Source organism: Patagioenas fasciata, chromosome 4 (assembly GCF_037038585.1).
Source record: "Patagioenas fasciata isolate bPatFas1 chromosome 4, bPatFas1.hap1, whole genome shotgun sequence".
Lineage (NCBI taxonomy): Eukaryota > Metazoa > Chordata > Aves > Columbiformes > Columbidae > Patagioenas > Patagioenas fasciata.
The window spans coordinates 4,982,607-4,998,336 of NC_092523.1; the positions used below are offsets into that span (position 1 = coordinate 4,982,607).

The 15,730-nt window shown below is 37.8% G+C and overlaps 1 protein-coding gene across 4 annotated transcripts in view; it reads left to right on the forward strand.

The window, feature by feature from the left end:
* The window catches only part of CTNNA2 (catenin alpha 2), a 529,887-nt gene that overhangs the window by 422,451 nt on the left and 91,706 nt on the right, over positions 1 to 15,730 (forward strand). For all 4 annotated transcript variants that reach the window (XM_071808451.1, XM_065836058.2, XM_065836059.2 and 1 more), the window contains one exon: positions 3,704 to 3,856. In XM_071808451.1, coding sequence (XP_071664552.1) covers positions 3,704 to 3,856 — 153 coding nt within the window. The remainder of the gene's footprint in view (positions 1 to 3,703; positions 3,857 to 15,730) is intronic.

The following is a 15,730-nucleotide window of genomic DNA, read 5'->3' on the forward strand; positions in this document are numbered from 1 at the left end:
GAAACAAGATATCAGTTTTTTCATTCATTCATTTTTATTCAGATATAACTCTACTATATATTTATATAGTTAATCCCAAATTGCTGGTGAGCTGATGCTCTTACTGTCCTTATGGATTTCTAGTATGTGATTGAAGACTGAAGGTATTTAATACCAATGAAAACAAGCTGTGTACTTCAACATCTTGAGACATTTCTTACAGTTCCATGGGGCGTATTGTTATAATCAGGTCTATAATATTAATAACACATTTACCTTGATTAAAAATTGAATTCCTAATTCATTCAACATAACACTTTGAAACAGGTGTGTAATTATGGACAGAAAAACAGAAAAATCTTGGTGTTCCTTTAACAATTGAAGTATTTTTTTTTTTCAGTGCAGTGGGTGGATGGTTTTATTGGTAATGACACTGAACTTGAGCTAGTGGATTTTTTTAAGGGTTTTCCCTGAGAATGAAATGGAAACCACATCGGATTTTTAACACCTTGGTGTGTTCATTTGGAAACACTACCATTTGGCATATTTTGGTCCAGTGGACTTCAAAAAGTCTGAACTGTAGGTACCCAAGTGAGGCATCTCACTTGGGAGCAGAGCTTCTCAGCAAGTGTTGGGAGATGAGCAGCAAGAGAGGGTGCTTAAGCAAATGTGAGACAAACCTTTTAGAATCATGGAATCATTTTGCTTGAGAGAGACCCACAAGATCATTGAGTTCAACCATTAACTAAACCACGTCCCTTAGAACCTCATCAATACATCTTTTAAACCCCTCCAGGGATGGTGACTCAACCACTTCCCTGGGCAGCCTGTTCCAGTGCTTGGCAACCCTTTCAGTGAAGAAATTTTTCCTGATATCCAATCTGAAACTCCTGTATAAATATATATAAACCCATCATTTAATAGGGAAGAATTGATATAAATTGTGATTGGAAGCCTGTCAGCCATCTAATGCAGAATCCTATGCTGGTGGCGCTTAACATCTTACTGTATCTTTTCTTTTTTTTGGAATATTTATTCAATATATTCATCAATGATTTGGACAAGGGAATAGAGTGTCAGCAAGTTTGCTGATGACACCAAGCTGGGAGGAGTGGTGACACTGGAAGCTGTGCTGCCATCCAGAGACCTGGACAGGCTGGAGAGTTGGGTGGGGAAAATTTAATGAACTATAACAAGGGCAAGTGTAGAGTCTTGAATCTGGGCAGGAACAACCCCAGGTTCCAGTATAAGTTGGGGAATGACCTATTAGAGAGCAGTGTAGGGGAAAGGGAGCTGGAGGTCCTGTGGGCAGCAGGGTAACCATGAGCCAGCACTGGGCCCTTGTGGCCAGGAAGTCCAGTGGTACCTGGGGTGGGTTAGAAGGGGGTGGTCAGTAGGTCAGAGAGGTTCTCCTGCCCCTCTACTCTGCTCTGGGGAGACCACACCTGGAATATTGTGTCCAGTTGTGGCCCCTCAGTTCCAGAAGGACAGGGAACTGCTGCAGAGAGTCCAGCGCAGGGCAACAAAGATGCTGAAGGGAGTGGAGCATCTCCCATGTGAGGAAAGGCTGAGGGAGCTGGGGCTCTGGAGCTTGGAGAAGAGGAGACTGAGGGGTGACCTCATTCATGGTTATCAATATAGAAAGGGTGAGTGTCAGGAGAATGGAACCAGGCTCTTCCCGGTGACAACCAATGATAGGACATTGGGTAATGGGTTCAAACTGGAACACAGGAGGTTCCACTTAAATTTGAGAAGAAACTTCTTCATGGTGAGGGTGTCAGAGCCTGGCCCAGGCTGCCCAGGGAGGTTGTGGAGTCTCCTTCTCTGCAGCCATTCAAACCCGCCTGGACACCTTCCTGTGGAACCTCAGCTGGGTGTTCCTGCTCCATGGGGGGATTGCACTGGATGAGCTTTCGAAGCCCCTTCCAATCCCTAATGTTCTGTGATTCTGTGTGCTTTGATATATTTAAAGCAATATTTGTGTCCAGCTTTGTGTTGAGATGGTACCTGTGATAACTGTTCGTGGCTCAGGATCTCATTGTAGATGCTGTGCAAACAGATTCAAAGGAAGGTCTGAAAGAGCTTTCAATATAAGAATAAAATTCAAGTCAGTGAGTGGATATCAGCAGATTGATGAGAGGAAAAAAAGAAAGACTACAATGTGACAATGTGATAGGTAGTAGCAACCACACACCAGCTTCCTAATTGTTGGCAGGTCTCTTTGATGTATTCTTTTTTCTTTTTGGTCTTTTGTTTCCCCCTTTTTCATATGTATTACTGTGTAAGCTATTCCGAGTGCCTTTAATCACTTTGGAAGCATAATAATACTTTCCAGGTAGAATCCGAGTAGAATTAATTTTTAAGGGGAGTTAAAAATTGCTGTTCTTAATATGTTGGCTGCTTTATAACAGAAATAAAAGGAATACCTCATACAAACACACATATGCTGTTTTGCTTTGCTTGTTTTTACTGCAACACTTGAATGGAAATACTCAAATCTAACTTTCTCCTTAAGCAAATAGAGGTGGCAAGAGCTGCTGTCAAACAGCAAACACCCCTTGGATCACGTATTTACAGTGCCTATCATATTGTTATACCAGTTTTCAGTTTGACTGGGTGTTTTTATGCCACATTGTCTATGTAGAGCTTTCTTTTCTGGCCTGCAAACCACAGAAAATTACCTTTCCTAATGTTTCATCTGACTCAAAAAGCATGATTTAAGGAGACTAATGGCCAGCCAGACCTCCAGGCTGAATAGCTCCCAGTTTGTGTTCGAGTCCACAGTTTCTCGTTCTTAATAACCAAAATGCTGGAGAAAATGTGGTAAAAATGTTTTGGATCCATACTCCTATAGAGCAATTAAGCTTCCAGGAAGAATTACTGAAGATTTCAGTCATCTTTCTAACTCTCTTTCAAATTTTAGTGAAGTTTGACATTAATTAGTAGTTATTAGCAAGGCAGAGAAAAGTTAGCCATCGTTCTTACAGTATTATTGTTTCAAACAGATGTCTTTAAGAAATAACAGATGTTCAATCTTCAGTAACTTGTAAGGTGGTGTGTTGACTGTTTTATTGTGTTTTTGTTTTTTGTTTTGTTTTTTTTTTTTGTTTGGTCGGTTGGTTGGTTGTTTTCTTTATTTTCCTTTGGAATAAATTGTAATATGTTTTCTACTCTGCCTGGTAAATGATCAAAAAGGTTTTCTGTTTATGCCTGTTGGAGGTATTTGAAGGAGAATACAAAGCCCAAGCCGTGTGCTAAACTAAATACTCATTATTGCTCAGAATACTATTCAGTGCTTGAATTAGAAAAGGCTTGGAAATATTCCGGCTAATATTGTTAATGGTTGCTCGAAGTTCATCTCTTTAATCCATATTTGGCTTCTAAGTGAGCGGAACTGTTTTTTAAAGAAGTGTGCAGCTCTCAGGTCTCATCAATTTGCAATGTATTACGTGGGTATTCACCATCATCCTATATAGATCCATTCAGTCCAGTAGGATTAGATGTATGTCAGCACAAATCTCAGCAGTGTTTTGTAGAGCCTAGGCCACTAAGTGCTTGATATTCAGTATATAACTTGGAGGAAAGAAAGAGAAAAGCCCAGCCTCCCATGCAGTACTGTGAGATGCAACACATCAATGCTTAAATATAAGTAGCCAACAAATACAGTGAGAATGTATATTGATAGTTCTCCTTTTATTTACTGGTCCGCTTTCTTTTGTCACAGCTACGGAAGGCAGTAATGGATCATATATCGGATTCATTCCTGGAGACCAATGTCCCATTACTGGTTCTCATCGAAGCTGCAAAAAGCGGTAATGAGAAGGAAGTGAAGGAGTATGCTCAGGTCTTCCGTGAACACGCCAACAAGTTAGTTGAGGTAAGTGATCTTATTGCCATGGCTAGATTTCCATCCTGCCTCTCTTGAAGAGGCAAGGAAAATGATATACAGCTGAAATGTTAGAGGTAGCATTTCTGTAATGCAGGTTTCAGGAGTTTTGACCAGCTTTATCCCTCTGATTGCACAGCAAATGTCTGGATGACTGCCAGGGAAGAGCATGCGCTGTATTTCGGTAGTTAATTAAAGCAATTAAGCATGTTTAAAATTGTATTTCCAGTATTTTGTCGAAAGTAGTGGGCAACAGTAAGTAAACTTCAGCTCAACTTTATGAACAGTAGAATAGATCTTAATCTCTATTAAGTAAAGACCCAAATAGGTGCTTCACAATACTGTATCTGGTACTGGCTCTAAACTTAAGAGCTTGTCGTGCTGAACTAAAATAGGGAAAAAGGCACTTAAAGAAGGCACAGCCTTAAGACCGTGTTTACTCTTGAAAGGTCCATATTACAGATATATACATATAGTATCTTCTCTTCTTAAGAGACTTACTGTGCAAAGTCAAATGATAATTGCAGATCTTTAGGGTCTTGATTGCAATGGCTCTATACTAGCATGAGAGGTATAAAACATAATGATTGAAACCTGGATACTCATTGAATGGGCTTTTAATAAAATAATAATAAAGTTCATGTCAGTTTGCCTTTAACAGATCAAGAACTATGAAAAATACTTGTATTTCTTGAAGAAAAATAACCGAATGATTTGCTTGATATTATGTGGCGTTATTGGCTTCTCTATACTAGCATTATTTTGAAGAATATGGAGCCCCTTTGCAACATCCTTTCTCTGTAGCAGTACTATGTGTTCTTTACAAAGGAAAATACGATTAGGGAGCTGCTGATTTGATAAATATTGAACTGTAGTTTTGCGTGGGTTTTGTTGTTTAAACAGGCATTGTCCTAATTCTCTGGTACTTGAGATGTAGCAAGGAGTGTTTCTTGGTTACTATTGACCAGAGCTACACAGTTCCCTGACAAATGTGTGTGGGATGTATTTTTATTGAGAGTAAGATGCTGTTCTGGAGCATCTTGCTCTTCCCATGTATGAAACAAGGAAACAAGGTACCTCACTTAGGGTCTGGGAGTCAGGTCTTTGCTATAGTACTTAACTTGTAGGTACTTAAAGGTAGGTCCTGGGTTTTAAAAGCTCTTTGTGAATTCTGTATAATGCAGTGTATAATAAGGTTTACTACTGTTATCCGAAAGAGGAGCACAGGACTGTCACCAGCTTCCAGTCCTGATGCCTCTGCATTATGCAAAGATTTGCTACTGTCACCTGGTGACTGGAGCTGTGGAAATGAAAAAGCAAATAGTCAGTAGGTACATAAAGAGAGAAAAAACAAACAGGAAACCCCTGTGCAACAGTCACATTTATATTGTAGTGGCAGTCAGAGTTGTAGCCCGATACATCATATGCAATGAATGTATGTGGTTAATATTATAGCCGTCCCCTCTTCCACAGACTTGCAACAAAGCATTGCAATTATGGGTCTAATAGAACTATTAACAAGTTAAAAATAATTAAGAAGATGTTTTTTAGAAAGAAAATACGAGGTAGTGACATAAAAAGAGGAAAAATACCTATTAAATGCTATAGTTAAAAAAAACCAGCCACCCCAATTAAAAACAAAAGAGCCAAACCAAAACAACCAAACCAATCAAACAAACAAATAAAAACAAAACCAAAAACATAAAACACTTTCAACTGAGAGAGTCATTATAGTTATAGCTTTGGTTTTACAAGCCTAACATTAATTAGACTTGTCCTCAAGACCAAAGTAGAGTTTGGTTACTGTTTTTGAACATTATGTGGTCATCTTTAGGCAGTCCACCAACAAAAGAATGATGATAGTAACGATAGGTGTCTTAGCCCTAATGCCTGATATTTTTATTCCATTTAGGTTTTTCCAGACTGTTAGAAGCAGATCTTTAATTGGTTCTTGTATGTCTCTGACATCTGATATGAACCTGTGGGTCCACTATTACTCTTTTCCAAGGATGGGTCCTTTTAGTTGTATCTTTGACTTTTATTTATAAAAATTCTTTCGGGTTTGGGTAATAAGGTATCTTGAAGAAATGATTTTCGATTGCAAGTGGAATTTTGAAACCTACATTTCAGTTTCGTAAAACTGCACAAGAAAATAAATATTTGGAATAGATTTACGTCCCTTGTTCTCTAGATTTTGCACTTAAAACAGTTTCAGCATTTTTACTGAACAATGCCTAATGGTATCTTAGCAGATGGGCTTCTATGGTTTTTTGTGGGTCAAGTATTTTGGAAATAGTAGAATGTGGTTTGAAGATGAGACATAATCAAGTGACTGTGGAATGTAAGATCCTTTCTCAGGCACGGGGCCAGAATTGCTTGCTGATGTATGCAAACGCGGTTCCGCTGAAGTACGGGGAGTTACACTTGCTTATGCTAGAAGAATTTGGAACTGCAGATCCAATACTGTGAAAACTCTGTAACATTAATCATTAATTTTAAAATCAGAATCTGAATTTCTTTCCAAGCTCAATAGAAAGTCTATCAAAAGGTCAGGAAAAATAACCCATGTTTCTGTAATTCTTTATATAAAAGCTGTGTTTTACCTTTCTGAGAGAAAAAAATACATTTCTTGATATTTGATGAATACAAATGACAAAATTTTCTTTTCACAGCCAATACACTTTCTAAAGTATGTTCTGTAAGAATGAGGCTTATGGAACCTAACTTTCTTTTATAGTTCACATTGCAGAACACTTCAATCTTCTCTTAAGAGCTGTTTTAATTATTTATGTATTTTCCCTGCCTCTTATGGTAACTTTTTTGTCTTTTGCTTTTCACCTGACTTGCTGTGATGTGCCTCGTTTGAGAATTACAACTGCAAAGAGGAATTCTCATTTTTCTAACCGTTGACTGACAACCAGTTTTGTCAATGGGTTGTGTTGGAAACTCCGAGTTAGGTGTCACCTCATGAAACCTGAGGCACTTGGTCTGTTATAGTTATGTGTAGAAGCCTTCCTGGCTCAGGCTCCCTCCAGAGTCCAAGAAGACAGAGCATCCTGAGAATGAGACCCAGCTTAACTGTGACGTAAATAACCCAGAATGACTCAAGTTGTCTTACAGTTATTTGGGGTAAAAAACAATAATCAAATAAAACAGAATTTAGATGGTACCACTCCAGGCTTGGCTGGCTAATTCCTTTCCTTCAAATCATATTTCAGCAGTCCTTTCTCAACTTTTCTGCCTTTTGAAACTGAAGTTAGAGAAATGATGGTGCCTTTCCAGGTCATGATCTTTACCTCATGAATCCCTTTAATGCCTTTTCAAAAAAATTATCTCTAATGATTGAAAGTCAGTAAATGCCTGAGTTGTGTTGCCAGCTTCAAATGTGACCTTGGGAAGTCATTTAACTTCTGTATCCTGGCACCTTCATTTGTAGCATAAGGTTAATGACAGATAATTCTAATACCTACTACACAAAAGCACTTGACTGATAAATCAGCTCAGATTTATTCAATGCATCTATCAAAGCACTATATGGCAGCTAATTAATTATATTTTTATTATTCCTTTTAGCGAAGCTTCCATAGTTTAACTGTTGGACCTCTGGAATCTTTTTTGCAAAATTCAGGTATTAAATCCAACCATTTTTCCTGGGAGATGAAATTCAGCAGCCAGTAAACTCTTGATAGCATGATAGTCATGATAGCAAGCTGCCTACTTCCTTTCTATAGGAAACATCAACATATTTGACATTTAATTAAGATCTGTGAAACTTCAGGTTACAGGGCCTTTTGGTTAAGTTAGTGAATTGGATCAGAGTTTCCATCCTCACAAAGATGGAGAAAAGTCCGAGAGAGCCTTCCTGTGGAACCTCAGCTGGGTGTTTCTGCTCCATGGGGGATTGCACTGGATGAGCTTTCAAGGTCCCTTCCAACTCCTGACATTCTGGGATTCTGTGTGATTTAAGTTGTGAGTTTTTAAAAACTATTTTATGGAAGGACTTAAACATTTAGTGATCAGTGAACATTTACAACAGTTAAGTCCAGCTGCTTTATTCTTACTTGAAACTTATTTCCAACAAAACTGGATTGAAGGGGATGTTTGTTCTTTAGCATGAACTGATGCAGCACCAAAGCTGAAATGGCTACAAATAATCTTTTTAAAAACAAAACGAAACAAAAAACAGTGCCTTACCAATTTTGTATGAATTAATTTTTATGAATAATTTTGTGAGACCTACATGTGTTTATCAGCTTCATCTCATACAAACTTAAGACTTCTGGAGACAAAACAATCAAAGCTACCTTCTAAGAACACTTGGCTAGTGGAAGGACTGTGTTAGGCAGTGGTTTATGGTGATTAAAATTTGATACAGTGCAAGCAAATCATTAGAATCACAAGGCTGGATAGTAATTTGTAGCAGATGAAACCTTACAGCAGAGTTTCCGTTTTGTAGTCTTTTTGTTCATTACACTTGTAAGAGTCTTTAGTAACTTTTTCCTGACCATGTAATCACTACTTCGAACAGGATACTGAGGTTACTTTGGGGAGTTTACGGATTGGGTTTTTTGCTCTTAAAATGTCAAGGGAGAAAAAAAAATGTTGATATTTGAACTCTTTATAAGACACAGTGTGAACTGCCCTTCATTTTCCATAGACTGTATTGTAGCTCCTTAATTCTGACTGATTGTATGTTTTCCCATCATAAATGTGGAAAGAGGCTTGCACACTGAACACAGGAGGAATAAAACCAAACACAGTTAGTGTGCACAGCACACAAAATAAGCAATTGGACCTGCTCAATGTGTACTTGATTCGGTAATGTGTGCGTGGAGCGGAAAAGACATGAAATAAATTTAACTATGGTGGTCAACAGTGAATTTAATCTCTCAGAAATCATGGAGAGCATTTGGCGTCTAAGAAACACAAAGTTAGGCTTTCTCCTAGGCAGTAAAGATCTTCTGTGTAAATCTGCAACACGCTTGAGATCGATAGAGCTCTGACAGTTTACACTGTGCAACTCTATCTCACATTCAGATAACAATATTTTGTTTGTGCTTTTGTAAGTGTTGTATAAGCTTATGAACTGAGGTGGATTTTCATTTAAGATAGGCAAAACTCAGAGTAGCAAGCCTAAGAGGAAAGAATTTGGCTTATTTTTCTCTGCAACTTTGGTTTGAGGAACAACGAGTGTTCCTACTGGCATATCTCACAAATACTGTCCAAACTTGAAATTTTCTATTTTTTTTCTTTTATTTCAGTGCACATCAATACATTATCAGAGTATACAGCTAGTTCTTCTGATAATGAAGAAAAAGTGTCAATATTCTTTCATAGGTTCTGTATCCAGCTTCCATCATGAAAAATGTATATGTATGTGGATTTCCTCTTATAGACTGATCAACCTTTGTTCTTGCGTTTTTCTTTTAGTTGACATTAAGCTAGGTAAGAAATAATATTCAGAAGATGGTAATTCTCAGTTCTAATCAAGGACTGTTAAAAAGTCATAGATGAGCTTAATTCAAGCCATTCAAGTTGTGAGATTTTATTTGAAGCTGTGGGCTACCTCCGTGTTCTCGTGTTTCATCTGCTCACTTTAATTTCCATCTCAGGCCTCTCTTCCCTGCATGGGCAACAGACGTTCTCAATTCCTAGTAAGTGTCATGAGTATATTGATGATAACTAAAAACCACAAGTCCAATTATCTTCAACAAGAACATGAAAAGCTTGAACTGTTTGCAACTGCTGCAACCAGATCTAGTCTGTCCATCTCCCCATCTTGGAGGCGTAAATGTCTTTGAGGCAAAGTGAACTCAAAGTTTTCAGAATAAAGCTTTCTGGTAATGCTATGTCATTGGTGAACTCTTTATGCTGGCTTTCTTACTCACATTAGCCACTAGATATTGGTAGCCCACTGGGATCTATGCCAGTTTCATCTTCTGCTTTCTAGATTAACAGTAAAAATGAAATCAAATTGCCTTGGAGAAAAAGTGGGGCAAAGAAATAACTGTTGCTTTGTGACTTTTTGAGCCTCTTGTGTACCTGTCCATGAAGAAGGTAATTTATTAAAGGAGTTAAATAATCAATGTCTGCATTTTCAAGATGGCTTTCAGCCAAGCCACCTCTGCCTTCAAGCAATATAGATCCATCTCTGAGGCTTACAAAGTCAGCTGTAGGAGGAAATAGTTGCAGAACCTGCCTGTGATCTGCAGACTTCACTGTTAACATGGAAACATGGTGAAATTAAACAATTTGGCAATAGAGAACTTGGCTATAGTAGATACCAAAGGACCTGGATGCTGATCCTTCAACACTTGCCCTTGGCAAATTTCTGGTAAAAGCCAGGAATCCAGGATGGCTGAAAAGGGAGGGAGATGCTTATCTCACAGCTACTTTGGCAATATAGTTCTGTTTCAAAAATTCCTTCCCACTAATAAACACCCAGGTAAACAAGCACACCAGAACCTGAGAGACCATTAGTATTATTTTGAGTAATCATCTTTTATTCATTCGTTCCTTTCCTTTATTCTCAGATTGTTCTGTTTCTGTGTCTCATAGCAACACCAGAAGACTTGAAGGATAATTTTGTTTGTTCACACATCTTTCTGTAATGTACATAATAAGCAAATGTTACGTAAAGGTAGCAACCTGTGGGTAATGATGGTTCTTTTTTCCTTCCCAGGAGAGTACAAGATTAAAAAGCAAATGAAAAAAAAAAGAGTGGTAAAAAAATATGATGAGAGGAAATGGCCTCAAGCTGCGGCCAGGAGAGGTTTAGATGTAGATTAGGACAGAAAGGGTTGTGAGGTGTTGGAACAGGCTGCCCAGAGCAGTGGTGAAGTCACCATCCCTGGAGGGGTTTAAAAGATGCAGAGATGAGGTTCCTAGGGACATGGTTTAGCGCCACAGTTAGGTTATGGTTGGACTTGATGATCTTGAGCGTCTCTTCCAACCAAAATGGTTGTATGACTCTATGATTCTAAATAGCTGCAGAATCTGTCATCTTGAATGCGTATCCAGCTTTAGGATGTAGACATAAGGCTGTACTGTGATGGTCTGTCATCTGGTTTCCTATAGGTCATCATTCATTGGCAAATGACTGTATTATGCATTTTTACTCATTGGAAAAACAAACAAAACAGCAACAAAACCAAACACAGAATCCCAGAATGTGAGGGGTTGGAAGGGCCCTGGAAAGCTCATCCAGTGCAATCCCCCCATGGAGCAGGAACACCCAGCTGAGGTTCCACAGGAAGGTGTCCAGGCGGGTTTGAATGTCTGCAGAGAAGGAGACTCCACAACCTCCCTGGGCAGCCTGGGCCAGGCTCTGACACCCTCACTGAGAAGAAGTTTCTTCTCATATTTAAGCTGAACCTCCTGTGTTCCAGTTTGAACCCATTACAAAACAAAACAACATACTGGAAGATTTTATACAAATGAAAATGTATTTTTGCTATTTCACTTTTTTTGCTGTAATTCTTTAACATATCTTTGTATACTCATTATTTGGATGAGAAATACCTGGTTTTCTTCTTTCAAAAATATTCTTTGTAATTTCCCAGTATTTTCCAGGTAGCTGATTTTTTTTTTTTCTTAAAGATGATTAACTTTTAACCATGCTTCTTTATGGCCTCTGTAAAAGAGATTAAGTCTGATTACTCCCTTTTTAATCACTAAGTTATTCTTTAAAACATATTTTTCTAGTGAATAACACCTGGTTAGCCAGGGACTCACCTCTCCAGTCCGATCATGCTGCTCTGCTGTGTGATTCATGTGGCACATTTTCCCAAAATAAAATTACATCTACAAACTCTAATATCCATTTGTGTCTACCATCTCATACGATCCAACCATAGCAGTCTTTGTGATTTAAAACTTGTTAAAGGTACAATAAAGAGCTCTTGGTACAGTTTAAATTAATTGATTACATAAATCATGGGTTTAGCTCCTCCTAACCAGTTGTTTGAATTCGTACCCTCAGTGTACCAACATGCCATACAACATCTAGGCTGGAAATCGTCCCCTAACTCTTCATAGGAAGGACTGCTTTGAAAGGAGTGAATCTATGTGAATTATTAGTGGTAAGCACCCTCTGGTACCTAAATGTCCTTTTCGTTTGAACTTAAACACTTCTGATGGACATGATTTTTATTTAGATGTCATCTCTTCCGTCATGGAAGAGATGAAAGCAAGCGAAAGCTCTTGAGACAGATACAAGCCTTCATTAATTACACCGTCATCAATGAGTGAAGTGAAACGAACTGTTAGCAGAGGCGTTGCTCTTGAATTGTCAGGATGAATCCATGGCATCTGTGTGATGACACTGTAAAATTCCCAGCTGTATGAGTGCTCAGCTCACTGTTTGGCAGCTAGAAATCAATACTGGCAGGTGTGTAATTTATCTACCTTCAGTTTCTCTTAGGTTTGGAGGGTTTTTTTCATATATATTTCTTTTTGCTAGGCAGCAAATGCGAACGCCTCTTCACTTAGCAGATGACATTTATTACCGGTATTTTGCACTGACCAAACTATTACTTTTTTGCCAACATGGAAGAAAATGATCTCTTACCCCCAAAAATGGATTGTGATTGGAAGTGGGAAGTTCATCAAGTGGTATTATCCTTTGAGAGAGGTTAATAAAAGAAGATGGTAACTGTCTGTTTTTCTGATAGTCATATGACGTACCTTGCTTTATTCGTATGTCAGCAGGGCATCACTCATGAGACAACCTCTTCCTCTCCCATTGACTGTTCTTTCTAGCAACTGGAAGAAGGATTTCTTAGAGCAGGTAGGGTAGTCTGTAATAAGCTACACAGCTGGAGTTAAAAGAGACAAAGATTAATCTGAGCAAGCCTATCTCTTTGGAATGGCATGGTAAGGATCTATCAGGTAGAAATGCAATTAATGCCACAACTGACTTCTGCTGGCTTCTTTGTCTTTCAACCTGTTTCAGATGCAATAAGGTTGTTTTCAAAAGGAACCCTGAGCAAGGCTCTTTTATTACTGTTGACTTCAAGACATGTGGTTTTAAAGTTCAGAATGGCTTCTATCTATTAACTTCTTAATCTCTTAATTTCTTTTGACTGTCTTCAACGTGTTGTGTAATACAGACGTGTGTCCAGTTGCCAGTTGTGGGGATATCAAGGGAATACCTGCTCTTGAAGATAAGGAGAATGAGATTCTTGGCATGTTAGTTATTCAAGTGTGGTATTTTCTAGGCAGCCCTACTTACCTACCCCCATTCTTTATTCTCATATCCTATTTTATAAGTTTTATTTGTATCTCTGGTAACAAGCCCTAACCATAATTGATGCTTTTTCCCAGTGTTTCTTTAAAAAGGGAATTTAAGTTTATACTCTAGAAGCTGTACGTTTGTATTAATTTTTGCTACTCAAGACAGGTTAACACTTTAATACTACATAAAATGTTTAGCATCTTGGCCTTTTTTCTGTGATATATTAGCGTGGTTATATTTCAGTCAGTTTATATTAAGAACTGTGCTTTTACATGTGCATCTTAGGCTTCACTGTAAGAAGGAAGAGTTTAATCAAATAACCTGTCTTAGAGCATGAAATTTAAGAGAAGTAAGGGTAATGGTAGGCAATAAAATAAAGCATGAAATACAAGAAGCTATGCTGGTATTCCAAACTCACGATAAAGTAGGAAGTAAACAAACAGCATATATTACTATAGAGAAAGGGAGTTTATCATCCAGGACTGAGCCATTCCCACCATACAGGACAGATATAGAGGGGCTAGAAATATTTAGGAAGCCAAAAAGTTCAGTACGAGCAGAAAGTACTTCGGAAAACAACATTCATAAGAAAATAATGAGTCTGAAATAAAGATGAGCATTCAGACATGCTCAAAAAAATCAGCAGAAGATGCACAAGGAAAAGCTATGTCAAAGACTTGAGGACAGAATGGCATGGTTAATGATGGAGTTTTGAACTGATGTAAAAGAATAAATTGTAATCAGGAAATCTTATGATTTTGAGCAAAAGTCATAGCAACTTTCATTTTTTTTTTAAATATCGCAATTGAGATATATATATAGTAAAATTTCAAATGTAGACCCTTGAGTTATAAAGTTTATTAATCCAAAACAGGGAATGCAAATGCAAAAATCATCATCTCCAAATACTAGTATGGTAGGTACACTAGAATTGTACAGGTGTCTCTGTGTTGCTTTAGCTTAGGCAATGTGTGGGTCATGGTTTTTCTTTTGTATCCTCTTAGCTATATTCTAACAAGTGTAGTGGTTATGATGATGCACCCATTCTACTGCATTTTTACTGGTTTTACTACAGTGACAAGACTGCACTTGTTTAACTGGTAATGCGTGAATATCAAAATAATCCTTATCACATAAATGTTCCCCATCAGTGATGCTGTTTCTGTTGGCTTTTCAAAGTCCCTGTGATGCATGGGTACACTGGAAACTTTGCAATAAACTGTGTTTAGTGGCACCCACATCTATTTCTCTTGGTATATATACAATATCTTGGTGTATTTATTGTTTACGAAAGCCAAAACTCCACCATCACAAATTTTGATAAGAAACATTCCACTTATACCAAATCCATAATCATAGTAACTTCAGCAGTGAATTCCCTTCAGTACTAATTAATCTATCTGTAATCTCAAGTATTTCATAGTTTTTAGCCCTTACAGTTTGTTCCACATCTTATCTGCACTTTTGCTAAGAAGGACTTTTCTTATAATAAATCTGTTCGCCACATGGATACTTGCAACTTTTGATCCAACAGCACACAAGGTCCTTTGGTGTTCTTCCTGTAAGTCATTTCTTTCTTTTTGTAAATAAGTCTAATTACCTCTGCGACTTACCTCTACACCACCTGTTTCTTCAGCAATTTCACTAGTATGTCTACAAAATGTCCTACTTAGCTTTACTAAATAGAAGTAACACCTGTAGGCATGGTGTCTTGGCTTTACCTGACTGAAAAAAATACGTCACATCAATACATTGTGTGCCTTTTCCTGGAACTCCAGGTGTTTTCAGTACTGAAATGCACCTTTTGTCGTTTTCAATCAGTTCAAGAAGTGTTGTTATTGTGTTTTCACACCTATAGTCTAAGCCTTGGATGGCCTGTGTAGCTTTCAAATATGTTTTCTGTCAGAATAGATCCTTAAGATAACCAGCAGAGGCAGATGGACCATGTTTTTGTTTCCCCCAGGACAGTTGTTATTCGAACAAAATCTGTAGAATTGCATGAGGGAAATAGCATCACTCTGATTTCTGTTACTACGAATGGATGCAGAGCAGGCTGTGAGAAATAAGGGTCAGGGGGTGGGCTGTTGGGGGAAGAGAAGGTTTTAGGGTGAATTTTCAGTGAAGTTATTTATATGTGCTTGTAATACTGCTCCTGAATGGCAAGTATGTATGGGACTAGATTTTTTTTTTTATGTAGTTTACTCTTTTCTTCTTTTTCTTATTGACAACCCAGCAAGAAAATTCAACGCTTCATGTAGATATGGATCCAGAAAGCAAATATCTTCAGTCACAATTTTCCTAGGTAAAACCTTGAGCTCAGTTGTGAAGGAGAAGAGACACTGAAAAATCCATGGTGCTACAACCCTGTTATACCTCATTGGGTAAATACAATAGTAAGATAATTCAGAAAATAACTAGATATCACTGAGTAAAATACCATAATCCTAATAGCAAGTTTCCAGTGTTTGAAAAATGTATTTTATACCTTAATTTGGAGATAGATTTCCAAAGAAAACACAGCCACCTCACTACTCCATTAGAACAACATTGTAACAAATGTGTGGATCACGTTTCAATAATAATTCCTTTATGAGATAATGATGACAATAAAGGAAGGCATAGATTACTGT